The sequence below is a fragment of the Pelodiscus sinensis genome, chromosome 19 (genome assembly GCF_049634645.1).
Source record: "Pelodiscus sinensis isolate JC-2024 chromosome 19, ASM4963464v1, whole genome shotgun sequence".
Taxonomy (NCBI): Eukaryota; Metazoa; Chordata; order Testudines; family Trionychidae; genus Pelodiscus; species Pelodiscus sinensis.
In genome coordinates, this window is record NC_134729.1 from 29,044,511 (window position 1) to 29,057,154 (window position 12,644).

The 12,644-nt window shown below is 65.5% G+C and overlaps 1 protein-coding gene across 1 annotated transcript in view; it reads right to left on the reverse strand.

The window, feature by feature from the left end:
• UNC13A (unc-13 homolog A) overlaps positions 1 to 12,644 on the reverse strand; it is a 114,912-nt gene continuing 102,268 nt past the window's right edge. Inside the window, exons 43-45 of the mRNA XM_075903263.1 lie at positions 6,803 to 6,895; positions 6,419 to 6,578; positions 1 to 4,012 (exon numbers count right to left, since the gene is read on the reverse strand). Of these exons, the coding sequence (XP_075759378.1) occupies positions 3,724 to 4,012; positions 6,419 to 6,578; positions 6,803 to 6,895 (542 nt within the window). The 3' untranslated portion in view covers positions 1 to 3,723. The remainder of the gene's footprint in view (positions 4,013 to 6,418; positions 6,579 to 6,802; positions 6,896 to 12,644) is intronic.

Genomic DNA, 12,644 nt, shown 5'->3' on the forward strand with positions numbered 1-12,644 from the left:
AGGTGTGCTTTTCTTTTTACTGTCAGGTATAATAAAATTATTTTACAGAGCCCAGAAAAGTCAAAATAGTGCAAAACATCTCACTGTCATGCATCCATGTTTACCATTGTTTGCGCCGGCCAGGGATGGACAGACACAGGCCGCCGCTGACAGATGTGCTACACGAGCAGGAGAGTTTCAATCACATGCCAACTGGAAGTTCTCGAAGGGGCGTGTTGGACGGGGCCGGGGGCCCGGGGCTCACCTTGCAGTAGCCCCAGGGCTCGGCGAGGGGCTAGGTGGGGCTGAGGTCAGTCTGTGCAGGGGCGGGTGGCAGGGCCCGTTGCCACTGGAACCAGTGTGTAAACATTGAACTGAAAGGGGGGAGCAGCCAACCCTCTGGTCCCAGGCGCGTGCTCCGGAAAGGGGCTGGGAGCGGATGAGGTCTGGTGCCCCTGCCTGGGGAAGGGGGGGGAGGGTGAAAGACAGGAGCTGCATAGGGGCTCTGACCCGTGTCTCACAGGCCCAGACCCCGCACTGAGTACAGCTCCAGGGAGACTTGCACCAGCCCCCCAGCTCCCGCCTGCTGGGTTTGTGCGCTCAGCTCCCTGGAGCATCTAGCAGGGCCCTGGCACTGGCACAGCCGTGGTGCCACCCGCTGTTTACAGGCAGGCCCAGGCTCTCCTTGGTGCACGCTGGCCCCAGGCTGCCAGGGCCGGCTGCTGTACGGGGCCAGGTCCCCGCAGTGGGGCGGGGAAAGGGGCCTGATGTTCGTGGCCTTCAATGCCCTCTGGGGCCAGGGGCCTTCTCCTCTGTGCTGGCTGCAGGGCTGCTAGGGCCCTGGGCAGAGCACTGGGTGGCACGGTCTGACGGGCACAGGGGGCTTGCTGCTAAAACAGGAGGCTCTGGGAATGGGGGGCTGCCAGCTCTCAGCCACCGGTCCTTGTGGGAGACTGGGGGCTGGTTACCCTGGAGGGGCAGCTGCCTGGGTGCTCTGAGAGGAGGGGGAGGGCTGTGGACCCACGGACCAGGTAGGCTGGCTGGGGAGATGGGCAGGGCTCTGAGCCGCTGGCTCAGCTGTTCCAAGTGAGTGGGCAGCGCAGGGCCTGGGGCAGGGCCCGGGGCCGATGGAGACCCTGTGGCCAGGCAACGGGCCTGCATGCACAGCTATTCACACGCAGACCGAGCGGCCGGCAGGGCTGGGCTGGCCCGCCCCTCCCCCTGGCATACGCCCAGCCTGGGGGGCTGGGGGAGCCTGTGCTGGCGGGTGGAGGCTTGTGCCCTCGTAGCTGCGGGAGGTAGGAGGTTGTGTGCCCCGAACGGGGAGCAGCAGGCTGGGCCCTGCGGAGCCGGCTCCATGGAAGCCTTTCGGAGGGGGAGGGGAGTGGCCCCACGGCGGGGCCCCTTGCGCTGCTGGGTGTGACAGTCCGATGCAACTGGCAGAGCCCCTCGTCCACGGGGGCCTGGGTGGGGCTGAGTCACTGGGGCTGCTGCCAGCGCGGGGGGACCCGAGGCTGGACCCAGGCAGGCCAGTTCTGCCCCCGGCCAAGGGGGAGGTGAGGCTGTTCTGCATGCAGGCTCCTTCCTGGGCAGTGGCCGCCCATGGAGCAGCGCGAGGCTCTTGACTTTCCACCGCAGGGGCCTGGACTCATTGGAGCCCTTTTCCCTCGGGCCCAGCCATCGCTCATCCAGCTGTGGCTAAGAACCAGCGGAGCCCAGCCTGGCCTAGGGGCCCCGTGCACCGGGGTCTGGCAAAGCGGGGAATGCTGCCCCGGGCATGGCCCCACTGCTGTGCCCCCTTGCGCTGTGGGGCGTGACCCCACTCCCCTCCCCAGCAGGGCGCCCGAGGGGGGGCGGAAAGGGGAGGGAGGGCTGGCAGCTCTCTGCGGCTGGCCCCCAGCCTGGGCATGTGCCAGAGCTCACGGCTGAACTGAAGGGCTCCCTGGGCTGTGGCTTGGCTCACGGGGGGGGGGGCGCTCAGGAGAGCTGGGCTCAGACCCTACCGGGGGGAGGGGATAAAGCCCTTGTGCCTCCCCCTGCTCTCAGGGCTTTGCAGGGGACCAGGCAAGAGCCCCCCGCCCTGCTGCTGAGCTCCCCACCCCCTCAGGGCCAGGCTGGGGCGGCAGCGGCTCTCCCAGCAGGGGCAGCGAGGGGTGTATGGCCCTCCCCTGGCAGCGAGCGGTGGCCCCGGCTAGGAGGAGAGTCCGGCCCCAGCAGTGTGGGGGGGGGGGCTGAGGGCTGGATCAGGCAGGTCTATTTCACCTCTTCTCCGGTAGGTGCCCCAACCTCCTGGGGAGCCTCCCCCTCCCCCTCCTGCAGTGACCTCACTTGCACCCGGGCTGCGGCAGGGAGGGTTCGCCGCCCCCAGCTGACTTCTCCTGCAGGAGGCAAGGCCGGGCCCTTGGCACCAGCCCCCTTGCTGCTCCCAGGGAAGCTGCGTCAGCCCCGAGGCAGGGCTGCGGGCGGGCGGGGTGGGGGGCGGATGCTCGGAAGGCGCTGTCCGTGGCACAGCCTGGCCCCGAGGCAGGGCTGCGGGCGGGCGGGGCGGGGGGCGGATGCTCGGAAGGCGCTGTCCATGGCACAGCCTGGCCCCGAGGCAGGGCTGCGGGCGGGCGGGGCGGGGGGCGGATGCTCGGAAGGCGCTGTCCGTGGCACAGCCTGGCCCCGAGGCAGGGCTGCAGGCGGGCGGGGCGGGGGGCGGATGCTCGGAAGGCGCTGTCCGTGGCACAGCCTGGCCCCGAGGCAGGCGCTGGCTCTGCCGCTGCACATCAGGATCCTTTAACTGGGCTCACAAGGCATCCGCCTGGTACCAGCTCTGCTGCTCCCTGCCCCCTGCAAGCCCTGCCGAGCCCGTCTGGGACCCTGGGTCCTTGGCACGTCTCTGCCTCCTGTGTCTGCAGCCTTGGGGGGGAGGGGGAGCTGGTCCTGCTTCGCACCTGCCCCCCTTTCCTGACACAGACTGAGCTGCTCTGGCCGTGCCTGCACAGGCCCAGGGGACGGGAGACGGGGGCCTCCCCGAGCTGCCAGCCAGAGCAGGCTGACGCTAGCCCATGTGTGTCCTTAGCAGCCACACTCCTTGCAGGAAGCCCTGGGAGACCCTGGCTCAGCCTCTCTGTGCCCATCCCTATTGCTGAATGAGGTTGCCCTGACCACAGCGCGGTTTGGAGGTGATGCTGCCGCCTGCTGGAGAGAACCAACCTACTCAATGATGTGGCATATCCCCCATACTGCTACCAACTAGGGCGATTCTCCTGGAGCTCAGGGACGAGTGGGGGAAGGCTGGGATCAAGCCTTGTTTCCCCGGGGAAGCTGAGGGCAGCACTGGGCCAAACTTGCAGCCATAGTGGGTGGCTCGTGTTTGTTCAAACGTTCTTGTTTCGTGGTTAGCTCCAGGCCCCGCTCCCCCTCTCCCACCCTCTGCCGCCAGAGGAACAGGCTCAGCAAGCGGCACTAAATCCGCCCTGCCAACAGCAAGGGCAGCCGGCACTCCCTGGGGGCTGTGTCCTCCCTGCCCCACAGCAGCTGGGGCTGGCCCCTTGAGCTGTACCCAGGGGTGCAGGGAGGGGCCCAGGGTGTCAGCTTTGATCCTTGGCACTGGGAGGCGGGTGCCTGCTTGGGAGAATGGCTGCCCGGAGCGGGCTCCCTTCCCTACCTGCTGGGGGCTGTGGACGACCGGTATGGCTTTTACGTGGCTGGCGGGTGCTGTAGAAAAGGGGCGGGGGGGTTCTACGCCCGCTCAGGCCCCTAACTGCTGCCTTCCTCGGCCGAGCGCGTGTCTGACTTGAGCTTGACGAACTCCTTGGCCACCTCGTCATTGTTGCGCTGCGAGAGGATGCGGAGGACGGTGAGGCCCGTGTCGTCCATGTGGATGCGCCGGCCCAGGGGGAGCCAGCAGGCGCAGCTGCCCCGGTGCACGATGTCCTTGAGCTGCAGCACGGCGATGCCCACGGTGCGGTCCTCGCGGGCGAAGCAGTAGTCCTTGACGCACACCTGCACCTCGTAGCACTCGGGGCCCGTCTCGCTGCTCAGGGTGCTGCGCGGGGACAGACACGGTTACTGCCCAGGAATCGCCCTCAGGCTGGGAGAGCTGCAGGGCTGAGCTGGGCGCCAGCCAGGCCCCCTGAGGGGGCCACTGTCACGTTACTGGATTGTGAGGGGAGCAGCTGGGTCACTGCTGCACCCATAGGGGGGGGTGTTTGCCCCAAAAGTGGTACAAAGGGGGCCATGTGAGGGGTCAAACAAAAGCTACTTTCTTCTGATTCTGTATCTGCTCTTCATATCTCTGTACAATGTCTGTGTGTGGAGTCAGGGCTCTGTACTCTGCATGGCGACTGGACATCTCTCTGAATGTGCTTGAGCCATGGGCTTGCCCTCTGGACATGCTAATTAGCAAGGTTCCAGGGACAATAGGGCCCTTAAGTACCCAAGACCCACCTGGGCAGGAATCTAGGTGCCTGGTCAGAGACCATGTGACTCTAGCCAGCTTGGAAGAGACCAGGAAGGAGGGATAAATAGGCCATGTGGTCTCCATGTTGGACTCAGATCTGCTCCTGACCCCAGATGCAGCCTCGTAGGGGATCACGAGCCGGGAAGACCTGTGGACCCATCCTGACCTAGGATGTCCAACAAGGCCTTTTAAGCCAGCAGCTGTAACATCTCTGATACAGCCTGCATTGAGAACTGGGAGATTCGATGCATGTAATGTCTGATACTTTAGCAACCTCACTCTCGTGCTTTGCTTTCTTGTAGTGATAAACCTTTAGATGGTAGATGCTAAAGGATTGGCCCAGCGTGATTTGTGGGTAAGGTCCAGAGGGTAAATTGACCAGGGATCTGTGGCTGGTTTCTTGGAACCGGACAGAACTTGTTCGGGGTAGGTGGGATTGGGTGCTAGGACCCCCCACCTGTGTATAGGCCCGGGGCCATCTGGGGCACGGATATTGCTGGGGTGTGGAGGGGTTTTGCTTGTGATGCTTCAGGCAGGCAGCTGAAGCGCTCTGGGGACTGGTGTGTGGCCTGTTTGGGAAAGTCTCCAATCTGGGGGCTGTAAGGAGCCCCGGATTTGAGCAATTTGCCCTGAGCGGACGCCCTCAGCTGTGCCCAGACCCGACCCGGTCCGGTCCGTCACAGCCGGTGTGTACGTGCCCGGCGGGGCTTTCCGCAAGCTACGGCCACCCGGATACCACAGGGTGAGGCTGCTGAGCCGGGCCGCCCGTCCGCAGTGCCCGCAGCTGCCAGAGCAGGACAGCGGCACAGGCACCGCACGGCCGGTCACGCCTGCCATTCAGTCTCGCCAGAAACCAAAGCAGGTGCTGTGACAGCTGCCGTTGGCCGAATAATTGTGACTAATTAAAACCAATCCTGGTGAGGCTCCCCTCCCGCCTGACGCCAGCGCTGGCCCAGCTGTAAATGGTGCTGCAATGCCTCATGGGAACTGTAGTTCAGATGCTTACGGCATCCATTCTACTCCACAGGCCGGGCTCTCGCGCTGGGGTAAAGCCCTTCTCAGAGGGGAGAGCATCGTGGGGCCCCAGCCGCAGAGACTCATGGGAGAAACAGTTCAGGAGCGTCATGTGCCCATTCTCTGCTGGGGGGGGGGCTACATCTCCCATGGGGTCCCTCCCCAGCCAGGTGATGCATCATGGGAATCCCTGGCCACAGTGCATCATGGGAGATGTAATGCCGGCACTCAGACCATTTTTGTGACAAACGGACTTTAGCAGAAAACCTGATTCCCCGCCAAAAGTCATCGTGGGGGGGGAGGGGATGTTTGAGCAGCCTCAGGCGGCACGTTGAACAGCACAGTGCCCCCCCCCAGCGCATCGGCCAGAAGCCCAGCGCCCCCCCCAGCGCATCGGCCTGAAGCCCAGCGCCCCCCCCCAGCGCATCGGCCTGAAGCCCAGCGCCCCCCCCCCAGCGCATCGGCCAGAAGCCCAGCGCCCCCCCAGCGCATCGGCCTGAAGCCCAGCGCCCCCCCCCCAGCGCATCGGCCAGAAGCCCAGCGCCCCCCCCAAGCACATCGGCCTGAAGCCCAGCGCCCCCCCCCAAGCACATCGGCCTGAAGCCCAGCGCCCCCCCCGCAGCGCATCGGCCTGAAGCCCAGCGCCCCCCCCTCCCAGCGCATCGGCCTGAAGCCCAGCGCCCCCCTCTCCCAGCGCATCGGCCTGAAGCCCAGCGCCCCCCCAGCGCCCCCCCCAGCGCATCGGCCAGAAGCCCAGCACCCCCCCCAGCGCATCGGCCTGAAGCCCAGCGCCCCCCCCAGCACATCGGCCAGAAGCCCAGCGCCCCTCTGCCCCAGTCCCCCAACCAGAAGCCCAGCCCCTCCCCTCCAGCCCATGGGTCAGAAGCCCGGTGCCGCTGCATCCCCCCTCTCCTGGCCAAGTGCAAATCCCAGGTCCGCTGGGGGCGGAGGGGAATGAGCAGTGCCGAAGCCACTCACAACTGGAAGCTTTCGTTGTATTTGGGGGCCCAGCTGTTATTCTTGGACTTGGTGGCAAATTTCCTTTTCTTGTCGCTGAGCTGGGGCCCGATGATGTTGACCTCGATGAAGGGCCGGAAGATGCCGGACGTCTGCCACTTGAGGTCGTTAGCCGCCACGACTGGGGGAAAGGAAAGAGTCAGCTGGCGGGCGCTGCCTATGGGAGAGGGCAGGGGTGTCCGTGCCCGGCCTTCGGCCACAGCCGTCAGTGCGGCGCCCCAACCCTGGGGGCAAGTCAGTGTCCTGGCCCGGCCAGGCTAGTGACGAGGGCCCCAACGTGCTGGGAGACGTCCCTGCGTCCTGCCCCCCTCCCTGAGCTGGGCCTGCCCCACGGCCGGTACCAACCTTTGACGGTGACTTTGTGTTCCCCGGTGCCAGGGTGAGTGAAGAGCTCCACGTGGATCGACACCTCCCCAACCGGGTCGTCCACGCCAGCTCCTGCAGCAAGGCACGGTGTGACCCCCGGCCCAGCACGCCCGGCAGGCCAAGCCCTGCCCCCGCCCCCGCCCCCGCCCCCGCCCCCGCCGGTGGAGTCAGGTCACCAGCTTGTGCTGAGCATCTCAAAGGCAGAGGCCACAACTGCTCACGGGTCATTCCGCCCCCCCCCCCCCGCGGCCGGGCGAGCTGGCCCAGGGGTTGTGGAGAGAGTCACAGCCTTGCCCTCCCTGCAGGCCGGGGCTCGCATCCCCAGCAGGGCCCCGGTGCAAGGAGCTCGGGGCTGTCCCGCTGCGCCCCTGGTACAGTATTTCCTTCTCCGTCCCTCGGGCTGGGCCCCGGGCATCTCCACGTGCGCTCGGGCTCCCCCCCCCCGGGCACGCTGGAGCGATTGCACAGCCGCCCCGGGCCACGCTGGTTAAAGGAGATTGCATCCGGCCCCAATGCCGTCGGCCCAAGCACCCCCGCTCCGCTGCACAGAAGCAGGGTGGGCTGGCGGGGTCCTGCCCAGCGTCCTGCCCAGCGCTGTGTCTCTTGGGCCAGACGCCCAGTCCGCATGGCTCTGGGCTCTCCCCTCCCAGGGCCGGCTCCAGCCCGGGGCCCAGTGCAAGGGGAAGCTGCTCTGGGGTTGCATGTCCAGGTGCCGCTCTAATGCCAGGTCTCGTGGCCAGGCTCTGCCCGGCTGTGGCTGACCCAGGAGGCCTGGCTGATCCTGCCCCCATAGGACCCAGGCCGGCTCTGCGCCAATGCCTGGGGATGAAAGGAGGAGGCAGCGGCTGCAGTGTGCCCTTCCCATTGGCCGAGAGGGGGAGGAGGCGGGTTCACACAGGCCACGGCAGTGCCCAGGCTACTTGCACTGCAAAACGGCCGTTAGGAGCGGGGTGGCAGCGCCTGGCCCGGGGCCGTCCCGTGTATCTCAGCCGGGCCGGGGCCACGTCTGAGCAGAGCAAGGGCCACGTGCGCCGGGTTTGCTCCTTTCCAGCCACGCCCGGGCGCAGCTGCAAGGCCCCCACAGCCCCACCTGCCACGCTGTGGCCAGCCAGGGAGCCCCGGAGCGGAGGAGCCTGCCCCTGGCAGGGGTGATTTCCCAGACTGCGGCTAAGGCCACACGGGCAAGGCAGCCTGGAGTCGGCGTGCCCTGCCTGGCGCTGCTGATGAGCTGCGGGGGGGGGGGGTGTCTACGTGGCTCTGTGCCCACCCGCCACCTTTCACCAGGGCTGTTTGGGTCCATCGGCATAGAGCCCACCAGATTTCTGGCCGCAGCTTGTCCGTGACGATCCCAGCCCCCGCCAGGATCCCAGAATGCCACAGTCCCAGTCTAGCAGCGCACAAGCTCATGTGACCTGAGCCCACCAGCACCTCCCCAGCTCGCCCACCCCATTCTGCCCCCCCCCACCCTGCAGGCAAATCCTGGCCAGCAAGACGGCTCTCTGGCCAGGCAGGGCTCCCTGGGGTGCTGCATGCAGCTGGGGGCATAGGAAGGGGCGCGCGGACGGGGCAGGCGCATGGTGCGGCATGTTGGACGGGATTATGACCAATGCAGGCCAACAGGAATGGGGGTAGGACATTTAAATGGGGGGGGGGGCGGAATCTTCCAAACAAACACCATGGGAAACAACCCCAGCCAGAGCCGGAAAGGCTAACGCGGGACCAGAGGGAACCGTCCTGTTCTGCAGGGTTTGGGGCTGATGCGCAAAGGCCATGGATCCCAGGGCAGGAATACTGCTCCAGCCACAGCAGCTGGCTTTTAGCTGATCGCATCTGGGGTCGGGGTGGGGGGGGTCTCCCAAGGGGTTTGCTTGCAGCTCATTGGCCCAGTGGGAATCCAACTATGGGGATAAGATTGGGGCCACTGTTCCCTGGCAGCTGGGCGAGCGTCCAATGGCACCCAGCTGAGTAGCCGAGCGCCCACAGCTACGTTTGTGTTTCAGTTGGTGGTGCACATTTGCACATGCCTTGGTGCACATACAATTTATTCCACACACGGATGTGAAAAAGCCACACATGGATGGAACAGTTTAGAGGAAACTTTGGCCAGCCCCTCATGCCCAGGGATTAAGGTGAGCTACAGCCAGATTGGGGGGGGGGGGGCGATTAAGCATAGACCTTTACTGACCTCCCAAGGTTGGTGACGGGGGGGAGGGAGGGTGGTACACCAGAAAGCGGGGAGACAGCCTTCGTGTGTGCGGGGGTGCACACTGGAGGATCCCCTCATTGGGGGAGGGGCAACGGCTCAGCCTCTAGCCCACGCAGCCATGTGGCTCATACAGTCTGTCCTGGGACTTTTAACCTAATGGCCAAGTGGGTGCATGGTAGAGGATAATGACCTACTACTGCGAGCAGCTACCGGCGCGCGCGCCTGGCAGAGGGTTGTGCTGCAGCACGGGAGTCACGTGCGGGAGGTGGCAGGTGCATCCAGCCCCATCCAGGCAGGGGCGTGAGGGGCCCTGTGCTGGCTCCAGAGCCTTTCGCGCTCATGGTGCTTTTTTTTTTCCCGCTAGAGCTACGCCTCCCCCCCCCCCCGCGCCCCCGAGTCACATGCTGAAACTCGCTCAGCCCATTAGCCGAGGGGGGGGAGGGAGGGAGGAGCGATCATCCCAGTGCTCAGTGCAAGCATGGACACCACGAAAGGCAGCGCCCCCCCCGCCCCAGGCCGCACGGCACCGACAGACGAGGGCGGGAATAATGCAAGGGGCGGGGCCAAGCTGCGCGGGGGAGGGGCAGCCCCCCACCCCCACCTTTTGCTGCAATCATTCCACTTGCTTCAGGCGGGCAGGGCAAGTTGCACCCGGAGCAAGGCTAGTAAGAGTCTCCCTGAGGCTCGGGGGCTGGTGGCTGCCTCCGGGCCCCCTCTGGGTCAGGTTCCCGCGTCCCACACCCCGCCCTGCGCTCCGTGTCCTCCCCCAAGCGCTGGGTCCATGGCGGCAGGCGGCTGAGGCTCTGGGAGGACGCTGTGCTGGAGCCACCGCACGCAGGGGTGGGGGGAGCTCCCTTTCCCGTCCCACACACGTGTGGGTGCTGTGAATGCCTGCCCAGCAGGGGCCTGGCAGACAGAATAATCCCGAGCCCTAGGGTCCCTGGTCAGAAGAGGCCGCCGTGATCAGAGCACAGGCCGTATAACGGTACCCAGCGATTCCTGCCTCCAGCCCATCGCTTCGAGTCGAGCTAGAGCGCCCCTGAGCTAAAGGCTGCCCATCGAGGTGGGCAGACACCCAGCGAGCCCCTGGCTGGCCAGGCCCTTGGCTAATGACCTTCCCTCAGCAGTGAGCCGACGAGAAACAGCCAGGCTTGGTGGAGCTCTCCGTGGGAAAGGCCCATCCACCTCAGCAGGGCAGCTGTGGTTGAGTGAGGCGCTTGGCGCGTCTGGGCCTAGGAGTGTACCCGGAGGCTAAGCAGGGACGACCTGGGGGGAGGGGACTGGGGAGAAGTCCCTGTATGGGGCACAGGGAGGGTAGGGGTCTGGCAGGCAGGAAAGACAGACACAGTCACCTCCTCCCTCCCACCCCCAGCAGCTTTTAGAGCAGGCACTGCCCAGCCCTGAACGAACAGCCCCTGTAAGCCACACGACACCCCTTCCCCGCTGCCCCGTGGCTTTGCTCCCCGAGCGGGGGCGGAGGGACTGTTACTAGCTCCGGCCGGTTCGGAGGGAGTGCTCAGTGCATTGGGGTTCGGCAGTGTTAGACGTACCCTTCTCAGGATAAATTTCTTCACTAAGGGTAAACCTAATCCCTTTTCCACCATGGACTAGTAAAAAGGAGAGACAGGGAAGAGCGAGAGAGAGAGAGAGACAGAGACACAGCACGTGGAAGGGAAGGGGAAAAACATTGAAAAATAAGGAAGAAAAAGAACAGAACGATCAGATCTCGCAGACAGGCGCCGGCGTCAGCTAGAGAATCCAAAACAAGACGTTACAGCGACATTGTGCGAGACAGAGTGCAGCGTGGGAGTGGGGGGGTGCTGGGAGCAGGACGCCTGGGGGGGGCGCTGAGCACTTTGGGGGCGGCATCCACGTGGGTTTGCCGACAGCACCTTAGGATCTGGGGAGCAGCGAGGCCGTGGCTCGGGCTGCGAGGGGGCTTTTAGCTCAGCATTGCTCATCCCTTCCCTGGTGCTGCCATACAGGTTGTTACGGCCGCCGGGGGCTACCTGGCTAGCAGATAACGATCCACTGGTAATGAGTCACTAGTGCACAGGGACCTGCCGGGGGGGGGGGCAGCATTTCCATCCCCCAGCACAGCCCCTTCTGCACGCCGTGGTCAGCGGGCACCAGACAGACAGGACAAGCCCCCCACACAGACACAGCGAGGAATGGAAGCTGCCCGCCCCACAGTGCCTGGCCGGCCCCCTGCCGATGGAGCAATGGCTGACAGCCAGTCGTGGGCCGTTCGGCTTAGGGATGTTCAATTTCAATTAATCAGCTAATCGAGTAGTCGATGGAATTCCTACTCGATTAGTCGATACGGGGGGCCCTCGCTATCCCGCTGCGTCTCTCCCCCGACACGTACAAGAGCCGTGGCAGCTCCTGTACGTTTCAAAGGGAGGGAGGCAGCGGAACCCGCGCAGGGAGCAAAGGTCCCGCTGGCGGGTTCCCCGCTGCGCCTCGCCCACTGAAACGTACCAGAGCCGCCCGCAGCCCCTGCACGTTCCGAAGGGAGAGGAGCGGCAGCCGGGGCTGTTTCGATCCCCACTCGCACCGTTTCCCCCCTGCTCCCCGCGGAAACAGTGCTGGGGGGACCTGGCTTTTAAGCTGGCTCCTGCCCCTCCCCCCCCCGGCTGCCTCTCTCTGATAGAGCCAGTGCGGGGGGGGGGGGGGGGGAGCAACTAGTTGAGTTCCTACTCGACTATCCAAGAAGCACTTGCTTATCAGGTAGTTGACTGGTCAACTGGGCACTTACCCTGTAAGTCCTTCTGCTGTCTGAACAGCCCCTGCCTCGGTTTCCCCTCCTCCACTGGCCTGGGCCGTGGGGAGCTCCGCTGCTAGCCAGAATAGGAGGTGGCCTGGCTGCCCAGCAGGACCTAGCGCTGGCAGCCGGGGCCAGTAATGGGGGGGGGCACAGTGCAGCCCCCAGTGACGCTGCGGGGTTAACCCCGTCATTGCTGGGCCCCGTGCACTGGACCCACCCCCCTGGAGCACACGGAGAATTTTCGTTTGTAAGCGGTTTTGGAAGTGGCCAGGAGTTGGGGTGCCCAGCTGGAGACCCTGGGCCTGGCTTTCGGGATACTGATGCCCTGAACCGCCAAGGGGGGGCTGGGGCCCTCAGTACCTCTGACAACCAGGCACCCAAAAGCTGCCGCACCAAACCCAGTGGGTGCCTTGGGAAGGCCCCCTCCGGCCCTAGCCTCAGCTGTTGGCTCCCCTGGGCCCGGAGGCCAGGCATGCAGGAAGCAGCCAGCATAGCTGCTATTCCTGGCAGTCTGGCTGGATCCCTTTGCACAGATCCCCCTGCTGCGTGTGCTCATAGCACTGATCCCTGGGGAATCACGGCCCCTGTCCTCGCCAGGGCACGACACCCCCGGGGGGCAGAGGAAGGGCGGCCCCTAGCCCTCTGCACGCCATGCCCCACCACAGCGCATCCTATTTCGCTGCTACCCGAGGAAGAGCAGGCCGCACCCACTGCGGGTGCCCTGCCCACACAGGCCGGCACGCCAGGTGGCACCCGGGCCATTGGCTGGACGTCCCCGGACACGGGTCAAGCAGGTGGGCACAGCGGCCGTGGGAGCCGCTGGCGGGAGCTGCGGGAAGGGGGCCGTG